Source organism: Babylonia areolata, chromosome 31 (assembly GCF_041734735.1).
Source record: "Babylonia areolata isolate BAREFJ2019XMU chromosome 31, ASM4173473v1, whole genome shotgun sequence".
NCBI classification, from domain to species: Eukaryota; Metazoa; Mollusca; class Gastropoda; order Neogastropoda; family Buccinidae; genus Babylonia; species Babylonia areolata.
In genome coordinates this window covers 14,601,048-14,620,396 of record NC_134906.1, presented here as the reverse complement: position 1 = coordinate 14,620,396, position 19,349 = coordinate 14,601,048, and the positions used below count along the sequence as shown (strand labels likewise).

At 42.7% G+C, this 19,349-nt stretch overlaps 1 protein-coding gene across 2 annotated transcripts; it reads right to left on the bottom strand.

The window, feature by feature from the left end:
- Nucleotides 1-240: 240 nt before the first annotated feature.
- LOC143275886 (guanine nucleotide-binding protein-like 1) lies at nt 241-18,978 on the bottom strand. Of its 2 annotated transcripts, none has more exons than XM_076580201.1 (14): nt 18,839-18,978; nt 16,391-16,487; nt 14,620-14,755; nt 13,411-13,498; nt 12,864-12,992; nt 11,181-11,321; nt 8,925-9,123; nt 8,225-8,314; nt 7,798-7,995; nt 5,397-5,449; nt 4,933-5,058; nt 3,696-3,876; nt 1,456-1,596; nt 241-574 (listed from the first exon to the last, which is right to left on the bottom strand). In XM_076580201.1, exons 2-14 carry the CDS (start codon nt 16,461-16,463, stop codon nt 345-347), a joined length of 1,785 nt encoding a protein of 594 aa, XP_076436316.1. In that variant the 5' UTR covers nt 16,464-16,487; nt 18,839-18,978; the 3' UTR covers nt 241-344. The 2 variants fall into 2 exon arrangements, with proteins under 2 accessions (XP_076436316.1, XP_076436315.1); XM_076580200.1 differs by lacking the exon at nt 18,839-18,978 and adding an exon at nt 18,691-18,742.
- Between the last annotated feature and the right edge of the window lie 371 nt (nt 18,979-19,349).

The window sequence follows — 19,349 nt, the reverse complement described above, 5'->3', positions numbered from 1 at the left end:
CAGGATCGAACTCAAGACGCTCTGATCAAAAGTCTTACATTCTAACCACTCGGCAACAGTGTCCATTGGAGATTTGGGAAGATCAATGTGGAGGTGCTGCCACTCAAATAACGAGAATGTGGGGCAGTAAAAAAAAAAAAAAAAAAAAAGAAGAAGAAAATGAAAATGGACATTTTTTGTTCTGTGTTTGTGGGCTACAACTCACTCGTCCATAAAAGTAGTACCAAGTAGGCAGTGATGCTGTTTTGGAATTTTTTTTATTTTTTATTATTCAGTTTTGACATCTCCCAAATCACCTGTCCAACAAGATAAGACTGCACAAAATCCGTGCTTCCATCTTTGATTCAGTCATCACCCAGCAAGGCGAAAGGATTCTGACTGACACACGATGAAGCTTCTTCTTCTTCTCCCCAACTCTTTTCTTCCTCTTGTCTGCTGGCGGCAGGTTGTAGAAGTTCTTCAGGTTCGGAGTCTGAGGAGCTGTCTTCTAGCTGAGCCAATGACTGTTCCCGGTGAGCGAGGGACGTCAACCGCTCACTGAGGCTGACGGCAAAGTCGTTCTCTTTCCAGGAGTCTGTGAAGAACAAGGGTTCAAAGAAATTCAGCCCTTTTGCCCCTTTTGGGGTGTGGCTGATACAACAGCAATGCATGCACGGTGAACCACAATGTCAGTCCAGCAACGTCAAACGAAACAAGCATAAAAAGCACAAATACACAATTTTAAAATAAAAAATCGATTTAAAATGATTCACAAACTACAGTCCAACAAAATAAATATAAAATGCACAAACACACAATTCAAAAAATAAAAATAAAATGATTGACAAACAAAAATTTCAGCATACTGACATGTATGTCCCAGATGTTGGGACAAGCTGCATGCCCTTCCCAAGTTCTAAGACTTGACTTTAACCCCATATCCATGTCCGTATCTTTAAGCACCTCCCCCCATCCCACCCCCTCCCTCAAGCTAAGTCACCAGAGACACCAACCCCTGTCAAGTGTTTGTAGGAACAGTTAGGAAATTTGGTAGGAGCACTCTGATTCCAAGCCACAACAGCAAACCTATATTTTATCTACAAGGCATACAAACACTCCATAGCTTAATCCACTGGGCACAGATGCTGTTTGACCAAGACACAACTTGATTAAGCCACGTTCTCTTGTTCGGGCAAACGATTAAGCTGACTGGTCCACTCAATGCTGTTTCAATGAAAACACCCAAGCGATTAGCTGAGCATCATTATGCGATACCAGTGTTAGTAGTGACTGCCCTGGCCTCATGACTGAAGAGTTGGGAGCGTCTGGATAATGTTATGACAGGAAAGAATATGACCATGCTGTGTACTCGAAAATGAACTCCTCGGAACAGTTTGACAATTGTCTGAACAAGTTGCGATTGAGTGAAACAAAATACGGCGAAATCATAACAGTTGGCATCTCTGAATCACTCACCCTGACAGTCAAAGAAGTCTGGCGGAGCAAAGCACAGCCGCAGCCGTCCCTCCACAGCCATTCTTAAGAGCTGATTGGCCGCACGGTACACGTCAGGCCGGGACGCTTTGGCCGTGTGGTACCCGCACTTCACTGCCCAGCCTGAAGTGGTGGTTCAATTCTTGGTCAATTGTTTGGGTGTTTGTGTTGGCTGTGAAAGTGGTGAAGGTTTGAATCATTGGAGGGTGTGTGTGTGTGTGTGTGTGTGTGTGTGTGTGTGTGTGCATGTGCGCACATTTGTCTGTGTGTGTGTGTGTGTGTGTGTATGTGGTGTGTGTGTGTGTGTGTGTGTGTGTGTGTGTGTGTGCATTCGTGTGTGTTTGGACTGAGTGTGTGTGTGTGAAAAGGGGTGTGTGCAACAACACAGATTTCTGCAACACCTGTGTATCAGGCAGCATGAATGAGAGGTATGGGGTCACGATCAGTGACCAGGGCAAAACCCACTACACACACCTAACAGAAACACACACACACTCTGTCTCACAGTGCAGATAAACCATGTCACACACACACACAGAGCAGAAAAAACCCTCTCCCTCGTGCACATACACATGAACACACTTATACACACACACAAACACACACACTGCCAGAAGATGTTTCCAGCTCTCAACACAATCCATCAACCAAACTCTCACCATCAATACTCACAAGTTGACAACATTCACAACCAGGACTTACTCTCACAAACGTAAAAAACTGGACTTACTCTCACAAACACCAACACAGTTCTTACTCAAACAAACATCGAACACAATTCTTACTCTAACAAACATCGAACACAGGACTTACTCTCACATTCTTACTCTCACAAACATCAACACAGTTCTTACTCTAACAATCATCGAACACAGTTCTCACTCTCACAAACATCAAACACAGGACTTACTCTCACATTCTTACTCTCACAAACATCAACACAGTTCTTACTCTAACAATCATCGAACACAGTTCTCACTCTCACAAACATCAAACACAGGACTTACTCTCACATTCTTACTCTCACAAACATCAACACAGTTCTTACTCTCACATACATCAACACAGTTCTTACTCTAACAATCATCGAACACAGTTCTCACTCTCACAAACACAGGACTTACTCTCACATTCTTACTCTCACAAACATCAACACAGTTCTTACTCTAACAATCATCGAACACAGTTCTCACTCTCACAAACATCAAACACAGGACTTACTCTCACATTCTTACTCTCACAAACATCAACACAGTTTTTACTCTCACATACATCAACAGAGTTCTTACTCTAACAATCATCGAACACAGGACTTACTCTCACATTCTTACTCTCACAAACATCAACACAGTTCTTACTCTGACAAACGTCAAACACACGACTATAGTTCTTACTCTGACAAACATCGAACATAGTTCTTAGTCTCACAAGCGTCAAACACAAGACTACAGTTCTTACTCTCACAAACATCGAACATAGTTCTTACTCTCACAAACATCAAACACAGGTCTAACTCTCACAAGCGTCAAACACAAGACTTACTCTCACAAACATCAAACATAGTTCTTACTCTCACAGACATCAAACACTGTACTTCTTCTCACAAACATCAAACACTGGACTTACTCTCACAAACTTCAAACACTAGACTTACTCTCACAGACATCAAACACTGGACTTACTCTCACAGACATCAAACACTGGACTTACTCTCACAAACATCAAACACAGGTCTAACTCTCACAAACGTCAAAAAACAAGACTTACTCTCAGAAACATCAAACACTGTACTTCTTACTCTCACAGACATCAAACACTGTACTTCTTCTCACAAACATCAAACACTGGACTTACTCTCACAAACATCAAACACTAGACTTACTCTCACAAACTTCAAACACTGGACTTACTCTCACAAACATCAAACACAGGTCTAACTCTCACAAACGTCAAAAAACAAGACTTACTCTCAGAAACATCAAACACTGTACTTCTTACTCTCACAGACATCAAACACTGTACTTCTTCTCACAAACATCAAACACTGGACTTACTCTCACAAACATCAAACACTAGACTTACTCTCACAAACTTCAAACACTAGACTTACTCTCACAGACATCAAACACTGGACTTACTCTCACAGACATCAAACACTGGACTTACTCTCACAGACATCAAACACTGGACTTACTCTCACAGACATCAAACACTGGACTTACTCTCACAGACATCAAATGCCGACCACTTCACCACTTTGCTGCGAGCGGCGCTGGGTGGCTTTCCTGCCATTTCTGGGTGGGTCAGATGAAGGAGGGTGGGCAGATCAAGGCGCTGCGCCAGATACCCCACAGTGGAGTAAGGTTCTCTCACCTGGGCGATGGGGAAAATCCCCGACACAATCTGCAATGCAAGGGTACATTTTATTTTCAATGCAAATTATCGACCTAATCACCGATGAAGCAGTGCACCAAGCCATCAAGAAGCACATCGGACCAAATGAAGATCTGCTGACATCACGTAAGAAAAGGAAACTATGTTGGTATAGCCATGTAAGAAAATCCAATGGCCGTGCTGAAACAACCCTCCAGGGAACTGTTGAGGGAGGAAGACTGAGGGAAAGACAGAAAAAAACCCCAGTGGACTGACAACATTGTTTTTTTTGTCACAACAGATTTCTCTGTGTGAAATTCGGGCTGCTCTCCGTAGGGAGAGCGCGTCGCTACAGTGAGAGTGTTTTTTCCTGCCCGCAGTTGGGTTTTTCTTTAGTTGTTTTCCTACTGAAGTGGATTATTTCTACACAATATTGCATGGACAACCCTTTTGTTGCTGTAGGTTCTTTTACATGCGCTAAGTGCATGCTGCACACAGGACCTCGGTTTATCGTCTCATCTGAATGACTGGCATCGAGACCACCTCTCAAGGTCTGGTGGAGAGGGGAAAAATACTGGCGACTCTGCCGGGATTCGAACCAGTGCGCTCAGATTGTCTCGCTTCCTAGGCGGACTCGTTTCCTCAAGGCCATCACTCCACTTAACCATCACTCCATTTTTAAGTGGAGTTGATGGGTGCAATAGTGGAGTGGTTAAAGTGCTGGACTTTCTGTCTGAGGGTCCTGGATTCAAATCTTGATAACGGCGCCTGATGGGCAAAGTGTGGAGATTTTTCTGATCTCTCACGTCAACATATGTGCAGACCTGCTAGTACCTGAACCTCCTTCGTGTGTATACGCAAGCAGAAGATCAAATACGCACATTAAAGATCCTGTAATCCATGTCAGCGTCCGGTGGGTTATGGAAACAAGAACATACCCAGCATGCACACCCCCGAAAATGGAGTATGGCTGCCTACATGGCAGGGTAAAAATGGTCGTACACCTAAAAGCCCACTCGTGCACAAACAGATGAACGTGGGAGTTGCAGCCCACGATGGAAGTAGTGGAGTCAGCAGCTGACCGACCTGAAGGGACTTGTCCACGTGGGAGGGGAACACCAGCCCGGGGCAGTCGCACAGCTTGACCGTGGGCGTCAGGAAAATGGTCTGCAGGTGTTTGGTGTGGCCGGGGGTTTTGGACACGCTCACCACCTGGTTGGAGGGGAAAATAACAAAACACAAAAAAACACACCGTCAAGTCAACTTCTGTCAAAAGGATCCACACTGGAAATCATATGTGAAGTCACATGCTTGCTACCAACCACATTCATAACACGATCGGGAACACCATAAAAACAGATTTAGAGAAGTCAAATAAAAATCCACAATAACCGTCAACACACACACACACACACATGCATGCACGCGTACACACACAAGCACACAAACACGCGCACACGCACACATACACACACACATGAACGCATGCACACACACACACACACACACACAAGAATAACATCATATTGCAAGTTCTACAAGGACCTTACCTTCCTCCCCACCAATCCATTCAAGAGAGACGACTTGCCAACATTTGGGTAACCTGGCAAAAATAAAAGTGCAAAAACTTGGGTAACACAGTATGAACCAAAGTACAACCTGGTCATAGAAACAAAAACCCCCACAAAAATCAGGGTAATATGGTATGAACCAAAGTACAACCTGGTCATAGAAACAAAAATCCCCCACAAAAATCAGGGAAACATGGTATGAACCAAAGTACAACCTGGTCATAGAAACAAAAAACCCCACAAAAATCAGGGTAATATGGTATGAACCAAAGTACAACCTGGTCACAGAAACAAAACCCACCACAAAAATCAGGGAAACATGGTATGAACCAAAGTACAACCTGGTCATAGAAACAAAAAACCCCACAAAAATCAGGGTAATATGGTATGAACCAAAGTACAACCTGGTCATGGAAACAAAAAACCCCACAAAAATCAGGGTAATATGGTATGAACCAAAGTACAACCTGGTCATAGAAACAAAAACCCCCCACAAAAATCAGGGTAATATGGTATGAACCAAAGTACAAAGATTAGGGCAACATGGTATAAACCAAAAGTTTTGGTGACCATAAGTCAAGGAAACCTGGCTTAAACCAAAGCACAGAAGGTGGGATAACTGTAATTTTGAAACAAACATGCTCTTAACAACAGAAGGGCCATGCTATCTATTTCACATTACCCATGCAGTAGCTGGTGAAATTCCCTATTGCTACTACTAGCCACACCTACTTATGATTTCTCCGCTTCAACCGGGTTGTATTTTGCACAGGACAGGAATCAGACCCCTGCCAGAGTGTGCACCAGTGGGTCATGGTATGGTGTGTGCAATTAAAAGTGAGTTTCACTGCTTGTAGCTTGTAAAGCATTGAACTGTGCCAATAAGTCAACAGTTCTTCAGATCCTGACAGTGACATTTAGAATGATTCTGTACACAATGACAGGTGAAGCAGTATGTGAACAATCAATGTGACCTGCCTTTCTTTTAGTTTTAAAATCATCTAAAAAAAAACAACAACTACTAAATCCTCCCAGGCGGGGAAGATTGCACCAACTGTAATGCTTGCAGGACTGAAAGAGTTGAGACACACACCGATTTTTTTCATATCTAAGGCTACTGAAATCCAACAGTTTGTGTTTCCAGGTTACAGTTACTTGTGGACTTCCTTGATATCTAAGGCTGCTCACATCCAACAGTTTTGAACTGTCAGATAATGCTTCTTGTTTCTCGGAAAAGCTGTGGCACCAATACCCAGCATCTGGAATTTTGAACAAGAAGATTTCATTTGCCACAGTCTGGTTCCCCCAGTAATGTACAGAATAAATCGATGGGATGATTCCCTGTGGACTTTGACAGACAAACCCAGGTGTAGCTGTGTATGGGGGACCGGAACAAGGGAGAAATGCCACTTTAACCCTTTGAGCCCTGAGTTCCTGAGCAATTTTAACCCTTCTGCCTGAGCTCCTGAGCCAAAATTTGCAAATAATTGGTATTTAATGTGTCAAGGCAGATATAAAAAGAGTGCCCTGACCACCGCTTTACCGGTGGTAGAGAAAAATGACATAATGCCTAGCCACCGGTTGAGCGGTGCGTAAACACTTGTTTTGTGTTTTGCTATTGGTTGACTTATACTGAAATCGATCTTTTTTATCCAAAGCACATGCACAAAACACAGTGAAAAGGCGTGGCCATGTTGGTACTACGTTCGCTGACGTCAGAATATTACGGTTTTTCTGATTGGCTCTTCAATATAAGTCAACCAATAGCAAAACACAACACAAGTGTTCACGCACCGCTCAACTGGTGGCTTGGCATTATGTCATTTTTCTCTGCCACTGGTAAAGCGGTGGTCAGAGCTCAAAGGGCTAACGGTGCAGATGATGGGACAGCAAACAAACAAAACCCCCCCAAAAAACAAACAAAAAAAGAGAATAAATTGATGGTCTCTTGTAGCAAGTCTGAATGACCACAGTCCTTTCACCTGATGGGAAGCAACAGCAGAGTGGTTAAAGAATTGGACTTTCAATCTGTGGGTCCACGTTTCAAACCCCAGCCACAGTGCCTGGCTGGTTAAGTGAGGATATTTTTCTCATCTTCCAGGTCAACAAATGTGCAGACCTGTCGTGTCTGAAGCCCCTTTGAAAATTAACACATGCAGGAAATCAAAAGTACACACAGTAAAGATACCACAATCAATGTCAGTGTTCCATGGGTTAAGGTGACATGAATATACCCAGCATGCACACCTCCCCATCCCTAAAAACGGAGTATGGCTGCCTACATGGTGGGGGTAAAAACAGTCAAACACATAAAAGCCCACTGGTACTGTACAAGTAAATGTGTGATTTGCAGACCAGGATGGAAGCAAAGTGCACTAACCTATGCAGCCGATGGTCAACACGCCATCTCTGAACCGCTGATACACTCCGGCCAGGTGTGCTTCTGCTGCACCTGCCTGCAGCATGTCAGCTGAAGGTTTGTCCGGATTGTCAATGCCGCCATGGCAACCATGCCTCTCGGGTGCAGATGTACTGGTGTCCTCTGTGTCCAATTTTTCTTGCCAGGAGTCCAGGTTCACTGACAGCAAATCAGTCATGTCCTTGTTTTGCTGTTTGTTCCAACGATTTCATTTCTTTCAGAGTTTATTCATCCAGCTTTATTCATTATTGCTCACAGACACACAGGAACACACACAGGAACACACACACACACACTGACACTGACACACACACACACAATGGCAAATGCACACACACACACACACAAACACACACACACACACTGACACAAACACACACATACACACCTTTATCTTTGACCAGATCTCTACAAATGTCCAGCAGCTCTTGAGGCCCTAGTGGCTTGACCAATCTCTTTTTCTGCTTGCTATGCAGACCTGAAACACAAAAGAAGCCTTCTTTCTTGAATACATATTAAGAAAAACAAATCATAATAACACTAACAAAGACAGAGCGACAAATGCCTCTGAAGGAGACTGGCGACAACACTAGGGTCTTACTCGTCTCACTCGACAGTTTTTTCTCCCTCTCCACTAGACCTTGAGTGGTGGTCTGGACGCTAGTCATTCAGATGAGACAATGAACCAAAGTCCCGTGTGGTCCTGTGTGCAGTGTGCACTTAGTGCAAATAAAAGAACCCATGGCAGCAAAAGTGTTGTCCCAGGCAAAATTCTGTTGAATAATCCACTTTGACAGGAAAACTAAGACACTTCAAAGCCAGTAAAAGAAAAAAAAGGGGAGGGTGGGGGGCCTATGCACTGTAGGGATGCTCTCTTCCTTGGAAGATCCCTTACTTGATCCAGCTATACATATATAGCAGTAGCAGCAGCAGCAGTAGTAGTAGTAGTAGTATGATCCCTCACTTGGATCAGCTATACATATATAGCAGCAGCATTCACAGTAGCAGCAGCAGCAGCAGCAGTAGCAGCAGCAGCAGTAGCAGTAGAAGAAGTAGTACTTAGCAGTAGCAGCAGTAAAATTCCTCACCTGAGGCAGTGTCCTCAGGGCGGTCAGGGAAGGAAGAGAAGCAGACGACACGCACCCCCGGAAAGACGGCCGTCAGGTAGCTTCTCCAGGCGGCCACCAGGGGGGGTGGGGCCATGTCCACCTTGTTCAGCACCACCACCACCTCCCGTCCCAACTCCTCCCGCAGGTAGCTGTACAGGCTGGGTGGCACGTGAACAGCCTGCCGGAAAGTCCTTCATAATAATGATAATAATTTGTATTTATCACAACAGATTTCTCTGTGTGAAATTCGGGCTGCTCTCCCCAGGGAGAGTGCGTCGCTTTACTACAGCGCCACCCATTTTAAAAAATTTTTTCCTGCATGCAGTTTCATTTGTTTTTCCTATCAAAGTGGATTTTTCTACAGAATTTTGCCAGGAACAACCCTTTTGTTGCCGTGGGTTCTTTTACGTGCGCTAAGTGCATGCTGCACCTTGGTTTACCGTCTCATCCGAATGACTAGCGTCCAGACCACCACTCAAGGTCTTGTGGAGGGGGAGAAAATATCGGCAGCTGAGCTGTGATTTGAACCAGCGCGCTCAGATTCTCTTGCTTCCTAGACGGATGCGTTACCTCTAGGCCATCACTCCACAACAACAATACTACTACTATTTATAATCTCTTAATAGTCTCTGAGTGTCCTTCTTCTCCAACACCATCCTTGTCAGCTCACTTTGGATGTATGGCGAATGAGAGAAGGAAAGCTGGGAGGTGGAGGGAGGGCCTTTGAGAAAGAGTGGTCATGAATGATTGATGTAATTTGTAACTTTTTTTTTTTTCATGTCAAGCACCCTCAGCTCTTATGGAGAAAGGGTGCTATATCAATGTACAGTATCATTTAATAATAATAATAACCTGTTGCACTTACATGGCGCAAACTCCCCTTTTAGTGGGCTCTAAGCGTCTCACATTAAACAATACATACACATGTAACCACTCCTTTATGTCTGTAAGCAGTGTAATGTGTGTGACTGAGGGTCGGAATACATGACTCTAGGTGTGTGTTTGACCAGTTGAAAGCAAGATACAAGTGAGTTTTGGTTGTATGGGGAGAGTATCTTATGGAGTGATTTCACAGAGTGGGCTCCAGTCGACAATTTGTCTTTCTCACAAAATAAGATATAGAAATACTGGATGGAGTTTACCATTGACTTATTCCCACGTTTATTTCAAAACAAAACTGGCGCACATCACTATAATATGTTATCACTGGGAAATGACACCAGTTAGTCAGAATGACAAAAATCAATGAAAAGTAGCAGAGTACAAAGGAAAGAAGTAAAAGTACCCCTTGTTTAGAGATACACCAAGGCTCGCTTGCCGGGCAATTGTCACCACCCATTGTGTTGAGGTCTCTAAGTATCTAAATTAACCTGGATTAAACAGACAAACGTACAAAGGCCCTGACTATGTATTGAAAGAACACTTCCGGCCTCGGACAGATTGGTTCGTCTGCTAACTAGGTGTAAGTTTTCAAGTGTTAAAACGTTCCATGTGCAGCTATATTGTTATCATTCTAACAACCTTCACAGATGGTAACAGTCCACAAAACTGAACTGAAACACATGTTTATACATTATTTTTCGGACTGGTTACATACAGTAGTGCATTATAACAGCACATGAATATGCAGAGGAGAAAAACAAGATGTATGTACACCAAGACAATACTACAAACTGCAGATATATGTCTTCAACATGTATCCACAATCAGAGAACCTATCCCAATTCATAATACACTGCATTCAGTCAACAAGTTTGAACAAATTGTTGGTGACAAATATCTAATTTTAATAATACAAAATTTTGTGAAATCAGATGTCAGTAAATGACACACCTTTCAGATACATACATTAAAAAATTGTTTCTCAGACTGTCATATTGCCACCACTGACTGGAGACAATATCTACTGTCAACTGTATTGAACTGATAAATCCACTTCTCTCTGTTTATTCATCACTGCTGCTTATTGCCCCGCTGACAACACAGAGCCATATCAGGGCTGAAAACTCACACACACACACACACAACACACACACAACACAACACAACAGCAACATACACACACACACACAAAACACACCACACACAACACAACAACAACATACACACACACACACAAAACACACCACACACAACACAAACCAAACACACACACAACACACACACACAAAGCGCAGTCACATTCACACACATAACACTGAGGTCATCACAACCTCTGACCTCTCTCCAACTTACGGGATAGCGGATGTCGGCGATGAGGAGAAGGATGTCGGAGATCTCCGTCACTCTCCACAGCTGGCGCCATGTCTCCAGGTTCAGCTCAAAGTAACTCAGCCGCTGGGGATCGTGGGACATCAGCAACGTCTGCACGTATTTCTGGTCACAAGACAACAGAGAATTGACTGATTAAATGAGACTTACCTGGAAGCTGAAGTTCAACCAGGGTTCTACCCCATGAGAGGGTGCCCCAAAAGAATGATGGTTTGGAGTGTGGGTGCTAGCTGTCTGGTATCAGTGATGGCAGAGCTATCACAGAATGTCCTTTGCAAACAGAAGAATATATCCATGGTATCCAGGAAACAACACAGGTAACAGACATGTCCATGTTTAGAAATAATGAACTGCAAGAGACTTCGTACTGTATCATACACCAGACATCCCATTAAGAGGTATGAACTGAAATCAATTATCTGAACAAAAACTATTATCAACTGAGTGACATGAGCTATAAGTGACTGACGCCCTGACAAGGTGGACATGAACTGATGCCCAGATAGCCAGCACGCAGACCTCAAACCATGATTCTGAGGTGACACCTTCTCACTGGGGAGAATCAACATTAAAACCTCTGTCATTTACAGCCCAGTTGACCACACAGGACCACATCAGGGGAGAATCAGTTTCAGTTTCTCAAGGAAGCGTCACTGCGTTAAAACAATTCCATGTACGCTACACCACATCTGCTAAACAGATGCCCGACAGCAGCATAACCCAACACGCTTAGTCAGGACTTGAGTGCATGCCTATCACAGTGGATTTCTTCTACAGAATTTTGCCTGAGGACAACACCCTCGTTGCCATGGAATCTTTCTCACTGCGCAAAGTGCATGCTGCTTATGGGACCTCTGTCGCTTTATCCCAATGACTAGATGCTCACTTTTATTTTTCAAACTTAAGAGAAAGAGGGAGAGCGGGATTTGAACCCAGACCTTTATGGACTCTGTATTGGCAGATGAGTGTCTTAACCATTCTGCCACATTCCTCCTCAGGGAAGAAAAACATTGTCAATATAGCAGTGGAAAAGAAAGAAACCTGAAAAAGAAAGTCAGACAATATTATTGACACATCTATATACATAAACCTTGGACATACCTCTTACACTGACCATTTCATCAGTTTTTCAAGTCAAGTAAACTTTATCATCTCCAAAGAGAAATTCACATTGCCAGAGGATTAAAAAACCAAACCAACCTGAACTGAAACATGGTTATACATAATTCTACATAAAGTGAGCATGTGTATGAGCGTGGGCGTGAATATGTGATGCATAATCTGTAATATCAGCCATGTTTCTCACTTCCCTGCCCTCATTGTAAACTTACCACCTGAGTCTCTGCATGTTTGGAGTATAACCAAGGGAAAAACAACAACAACAACAAAAAAAACACACCCAAAAACAAACAAAACCACAAAAGAAATGAAAGCCAGTCCAACCCAACAGCCCCTCACTTAGACAGCAACTTGTGGACTTTTAGCAAAAAAAAAAGAAAAGGAAGAGAAGCCACTCCAACCTAATAGTCTGACTTAAGCCCCCTTCAGTGGGCATGCTGCTGACTTCTAGCACAAGCAGGTCTGCACGTCTGCTAACCTGGGGGATAGGAAAAAATCTCCAAGCGATTAGACATCTCTGACACTCACAGAGTAGTAGGCCTGCTCCTGTCTCTCAAGCTGTGTCTTGCTGAGGCGGAAATCCCATGGCGGTCGCTTAGGGAAGTCCAGGGGGTTCTCTGTGGGGAAGACGCTGCCAATGGACATTTCCAAGGCTTTCTGCACACACAGAAACAGACTGCATGTTTTAATTTACAGTCACTATATTGAATAAACAGCAACTGCTATTGTTTTTTTGTTCTTTTTTTTTCTATCCAGGCTTCTGCAAAGAAAAGAAAAAGTGTGTGTGAGTGTGTGAGTGTGTGAGTGTGTGTGTGTGTGTGTGTGTGTGTGTGTGTGTGTATGTGTGTGTGTGTGTGTGTGTGCGCACGTGTGAGTGTGTGTGTGCACACGTGTGTGTCTGAAAGTGTGTGTGTGTCTAAAAGTGTGTGTATGGGTGTGTATGTGTGTTTGTTTAAGTGTGTGTGCGTGCATGCATGCGTGCTTAAGTGAGTGCATGAGTGAGTGTGTGTGTGTGTTGAAGTATGTGTGTGTGTGTGTGTGAACACGCATACATCTATATAAAAAAGCTGCCTACCTCTGTGACTTTGATGACTGGACGCCTGGCAGCTGTCTTCCTCTTCTTCATCTCCTCCTGTGATATCTTCAGGAAATGCAGCCGATACCTGTGACACAGGATGCAACCTTGTTTATCCTCCTTCGCTCTTTTTTTTAATTTTTAATATATATGTTCAATTCAAAATACATTACTGTCTGCTTCAAGCAATTTTAGCAGAAAATTTCTTTTGGAAAGTTAATTGATTGGTATAGATACCTATATAGGGCATATCCTCAGCTATCTTTATGGTAAAGTATCATCAAGCTCACAGTCAGAATAATGCGAGTACAAATCACAAGTTAGAATTCCAAAAAGGTTCAAGATCCAGCAGCCTTTTGCAGCCATCGAGGCAATGAAGTCACATCCTCTGTTTCGGGTGTGGCACAGGAAGGCAGGTCCCAATCCTCTCCTTCCGCTGTTTTAACCTTCCCCAACTTTAGTCTGGTACCCATCCATGTGTGGGTGGAGTGAAGAAAAGCGGAGTACAGTGCCTTTCCCAAGGACACAACACTGTGCTGAAACAGGGCCTCCAACCCTGGTCACTGGTGGACGCTGGGTCAGAAGTCCCAAACCTAAGCTATTCTGACACGGCGCCTCCTGTTGTTCCCGAGCCTCCAGGGGCTGTATTCAAGAAACCATCGTGCCTGCCGGTAAATGCGTACCTGTGGGTAATCTGCCTGAAGCAAGGCAAACTGCCGGAGGGTAAGCAGTATCCGGTATTAAGTAATACTCAAGTCTACCTGTGGGTCTCCAAACCAAAAGGCAAATTTGCCCTTACTACCTGCCAAGGGTGACTGCCCATGAAGCAGAGGTAAACATGGCGGACCCTTTTGTAACATTGTTTTTGTTGAGGGAAAACACTGGGACATGCTTTGCAGATTGCATGTGTTTTGCTGACTATCTCGCCAATGCTCTGAGCTGTCATGCGGTAAAACTATTGTGAGAAGTAAAACTAAGAGCATGCACAGAAGGGAATCACCGGAATTTTAATTAACGACGATGGGTTGGCAACTTGAGTGCACCACACATGTTTTGAATACAAAGTTGACTAAACCTTCAAGGTAAACTGTACCCACGGGTTCCTACCATGTCAAGGGTAACTTGCCTTCAGGCAAAATGAAGTTTGTCTTGAATACAGCCCCAGGAGGCTCTGTTGTACAATTCACACCTGGCCACTGACCCACCCACCTGTTGGGGTCGAAGTCCTTGTCACCTGTGGGCTGTTCATGGACGTGGAGAATTTCTGCCTCAACCTCCCCTGGCTTAGCTGCTGTGGTGTCACTGATGTCCTGTACAACGTCTTCATCGTAGATGCTGTGTGAGTCTGGACATTTGAAGTTGCTTATTTTGGTACTGCACTGATTCATTTGGATTTTTCTTTATTTTGTTTTTATTATTTCTATTGATTTTTTCTTCTAATAGAAATGAGACAATATAAATGTAGTTGGGGTGGAGGTGGGCATGGATGTGGGGTATTTGATTACATAAGTTATGGTGACAATGCTTGTTGTGTGTGTGTGTGTCACTCTCTCTCTCTGTGTCTATGTTTGTGCTTGTGTGTCTGTGTGGAGGGTGGAAGGGAGAATGCACAACGCATATGCATAGGTGTGAATGTGTGCACACCAAATCTGGTACATCATGCTTGTGTTCGTGAGTGTGAGCACATGCACATTCTGCATGTGTGTGCATGAGAGTACATATATGGATGCATTTGTGTGAGGAGTGGGTTGGCAGGTGGGAGTCTGTATTTTGTCTATCTGATTCTGTACCTAGTTTTACAGTATGCCTGAAATCATATGTAAACATACCCAATGATACATGCATGCACATGTATACTGTAAAAACAACTGCATTCAACAAATAAATAAATATCAATACCCACCTCCAAAAAAAGAAAAGTTACGCAGCGATAATAATGGTCACGAAAATTTGTACTATTAGTGAATTATACTAGTGCAAAACCAAGAAACCTGGTCTAAGTACTTGCTTAAGTGATATGTTATACTAAGAGAAATATCCTGTTCCTTAAAATTTGTTTAAACAATCACTCCAAACCAGTATACCATCACAATGACAAAATTACTTTAAAAAGTACTTGAAACAAGGGTCAGTATCAGTCAGATGTGATATAGCATAGAATAGAATTGAATAGACAAGAATATGTCTTTATTATCAAGTACATACAGGTCATAAGGAATATTGGAGAATATAGTACATAATAGGTACAAACATAATTCAGATATATACAAACACAAATAGTGAATACAGTGGAATTTTTTACACTTATACATCCATACATGTAAGTGCTTGTCCAAGTTAATGCTCACACATTCACACACATACATACACATGCCCCCCCATCCCTACACACACACTCAAAGCATATCAACATCTATGCTTACTTTTAATATAAGCCACATATTACACACTACATACAATGCTGACGGCTAGGTCTGCTGTCAGATGGCCACATACATAGAATGCTACGTACACAGAGTTCACAAAAAAGTTGAGGACCACTCAGGAACTTGCACAGTCTTCTTCTTGGTGGCATGGTGAAATGATGCTGAATTTCCGGCAGACAGCGGTGTGTGCAGTCAGTGTCATGAACACCACTCATAATAACTAGAGGCGCTTTCTTGCAAGTGCATTTCAGTTTTTTTAACACAAAAAACCTCAACTATTGGTCATTAACCTCTCACTAACTCTAAATCATTTACTGAAACAATTTCTCAAATGCATTTTTTCAAGCTATTCATAGCCCACATGAGCCTAAAACAGCTGTCTGCATAATGAATGAGAGGCCAGTAGCACACCATATACAGCCTGCTTATCTTACATTATAATTTTGCTTTTTTTTTCCCCAACATTTTATGAAAATGTACACTGATATAGTCTGCTTTTATGAAGTGGTCCTGATCTTTTTGTGACCCCCGTACATTGAAATGATAAAATGTACCTTTCTTTCTCTCACGTCGCTCCTGTAACTGTTTCTTTTTCTGCTTTCCACTGAAGGCCTGTTTACGTGGCATAGTTGTTCACAGCTGAGTATGATCCTGGTGTTAAAAAAAAAAAAAGAAAAGAAAAAAGTGGACAAAACTTAAAGATAACAAGAAGAATATATGCCGATAATATCAAGAATATCAGCAAAGCATAGCATCACTGATACACCGATAACATTGCTAATATCAATAACACATGGAACATCATGAATATATAGATAAGATCAGAATAACTTTGTTATTTCATTTGGAGAAACAACATTGGGTTTGGCAAACAACAACAACAACAACAACAAAACCGTAGACAAGTATTCAACATAAAAAATTAAACACATGACTTGATTAAAAAGCAGTAATAAGCATATAAGACATTTATATTAAAGTACAGCAAATATTCACTTAAGATGTTGTACTTACTAATCCTTGAAAAAGTTGAAAGACACTAACAATAAGATTGCACATATCACATTCCTCACTCATTCTGTATATCGTCACAATTTCAGTCTGGTACTATCAAAAATAGCTTATTTTAGAAGAAACAACAAAAACAAACTGTCATACATGTACTTTAACATGTACTCACACACACACACACTCACACACACAAACTCACAAACATACACACACACACAGACCCCTGGCTCTTCAGAATTAATAAGGTGAAAGGAATGTCTTCTGAGCTCTAGATTTCAATTTAAAAGTTCTGTAGTGTCATCCTGATTTCATGGCTCATAATGAATGGTATGCCGAAACCGGGGATCAAACTCAGGAAACTCAGGCAAGAATCCGGCACTCTAACCAGTCTGGACAACCTCCGCCATGCCACCTGTCATGAGTAATGACTCAACACTGACAGAGGCAGTCCTTTGGTGTCAATGATGGCCTTGTGCTCCTTACCATTCACCAGTCCCAGTTTATCGACCGGCATTGACACACTGTTCATCAACCAACAGCAGATATTTTGTAGTGCCACCACTAAACATGAACAAAAAAGAACTTTATTTTAACAATGGAGTGGAATAAACTGATGATGACATCAAGTCAACTAGCTTCAGGCAAACAGCCCAGAGCCAACACCATTAGGATCCTACTGCTGTGCGCAACCCCCTCCACCCCCCAAATCACTACACTGCCCCTGCCCCCCCAACTCCCACCCCCGTTGCAGTTATAGTCAATCTACCCCCATTGCAGCTGCAGTCAATCTTAGCTTCAGCAACGTATTCATCCAGATCCAGTCACTGAATCAATCATTCAATTAATCACCTAATTTAATGATGCCGGAAACAAACAGTGTACTGTGTACAGAAGTTTGCCTTCAGGCTGGTCATGAGAGTGGGACAGAGATTTAAAAGCTATTTTTTAACTGAGAAAATCTATAATGAAATAACAGACCTTTCATCACAAGAACAAATCATGATAAATTATTCACACATGATCCACTGATGGTGAGGGAGATGGTGGGGAGTGGAGGAGACTGAGAGTGTAATTAGACATAACTAGATGGCGACACCCAATCACTATCACATTCACAGTAAATTTTGTTATCACAGTGTTATACGAACAGTGAAAACAATGATTAAACGTTGAACAAATATATTATTATCATTTTAAAAATCTACCTTCACAACTAAACTTTATTTGATTTCATCCAAAATGGGGGTTACATGGGAGTGGAAAACAATCACACACACACACACACACACACACACAAACACATGTAGGTCACAGACACACACAAACATACACACACACACACACAAACATACACACACACACACACACACACACACACATTGGCACACACGCACGCGCGCGCTCGCACACACACACACACACACTCTCTCTCACTCTCTTACACACACATACACACACACATACACATGCCGTGAACGCCACTGCACACTTTCAAAACCGCGGCCAAAACAAAACAAAAACACACAACAAACAAAAACAAGCGCGCGCACACACACGTCAGTCTGACTACGATACTCATATAATGTATGCTACAAATAAGGAACTGTTTAAAAGCTTCACAGCTTGATTTTTTCCTTGCAGCAACTATTCTAAAACTTAGCAAAACGAACACCATTTTTAAGTCACGTTGAACATAAAAATCGTTCGATTACTGTTCGACTTAATACCTTTCCAAAATTTGAAGAGCATACCAAGCAAGCACAAAATACACAGACTGTTGTGACAAGTTTATTTTTGGAAAAAAGAAGTTTGAAACAAGACTTACTAAGAAATATTTACTGACCAGAGCCAATGTTTCAAAACGAAACAACGTTACCGGATATATATGATTACCGATAATTACCGAAACAATCTGGAAAGTGTCAAGATCTCCCCAAAATTGTAGACTAGCATATCAAGTTCGTTCATCATATCTATATTCAAAATGTTACCAAGGTAGCCATCAAAATGGAAAGTGTGAGAATAATCAACTTGTTGATTGTGGACACTCAAGGATCGACGTCAAGCAGTCGTAGTTGACGGTCACCACTCCGTCCTACTATGTCAGCGCCGGTTAGGTCAGGAGTACCTCAGGGTTCCGTGTTGGGACCTTGTTTATTCCTGGTCTATATCAACGACCTTCCGGACAAGCTGACGGCACTGGTAAGATTATTTGCGGACGACACAGCAGTGTACAGGGTTGTGGTGTGTGTCCATCGAGATCGATGATGACCATCGTTGTCATCCAGCTGGGGGATGGGGGGAGGGTGGTGGGGGGGGGGGGGGGATGCTCATGAATCTATCTGTGAGTGCGCAGATGGCTGAATAGTCCAATCTGCGCACGAAATGTTCGCTGACAGTTGGGGCAGACAAGAACAGGCATATCATTGTCAGGGAGCTTGTTTGCCCGTGACTTTCTGGCCTGCCTCTTCTGAACAGCTGCAGCAGTCCTGTTGGCCTCGC

Coding starts and splice junctions, on each gene's coding strand:
- LOC143275886 (XM_076580201.1), bottom strand. CDS start 16,463: ATGCCACGTAAACAGGCCTTCAGTGGAAAGCAGAAAAAGAAACAGTTA. Junction 14,756..16,390: donor GCGACGTGAGAGAAAGAAAG/GTACATTTTATC, acceptor TCAAATGTCCAG/ACTCACACAGCATCTACGAT. Junction 7,996..8,224: donor AGATCTGGTCAAAGATAAAG/GTGTGTATGTGT, acceptor ATTTGCTGTCAG/TGAACCTGGACTCCTGGCAA.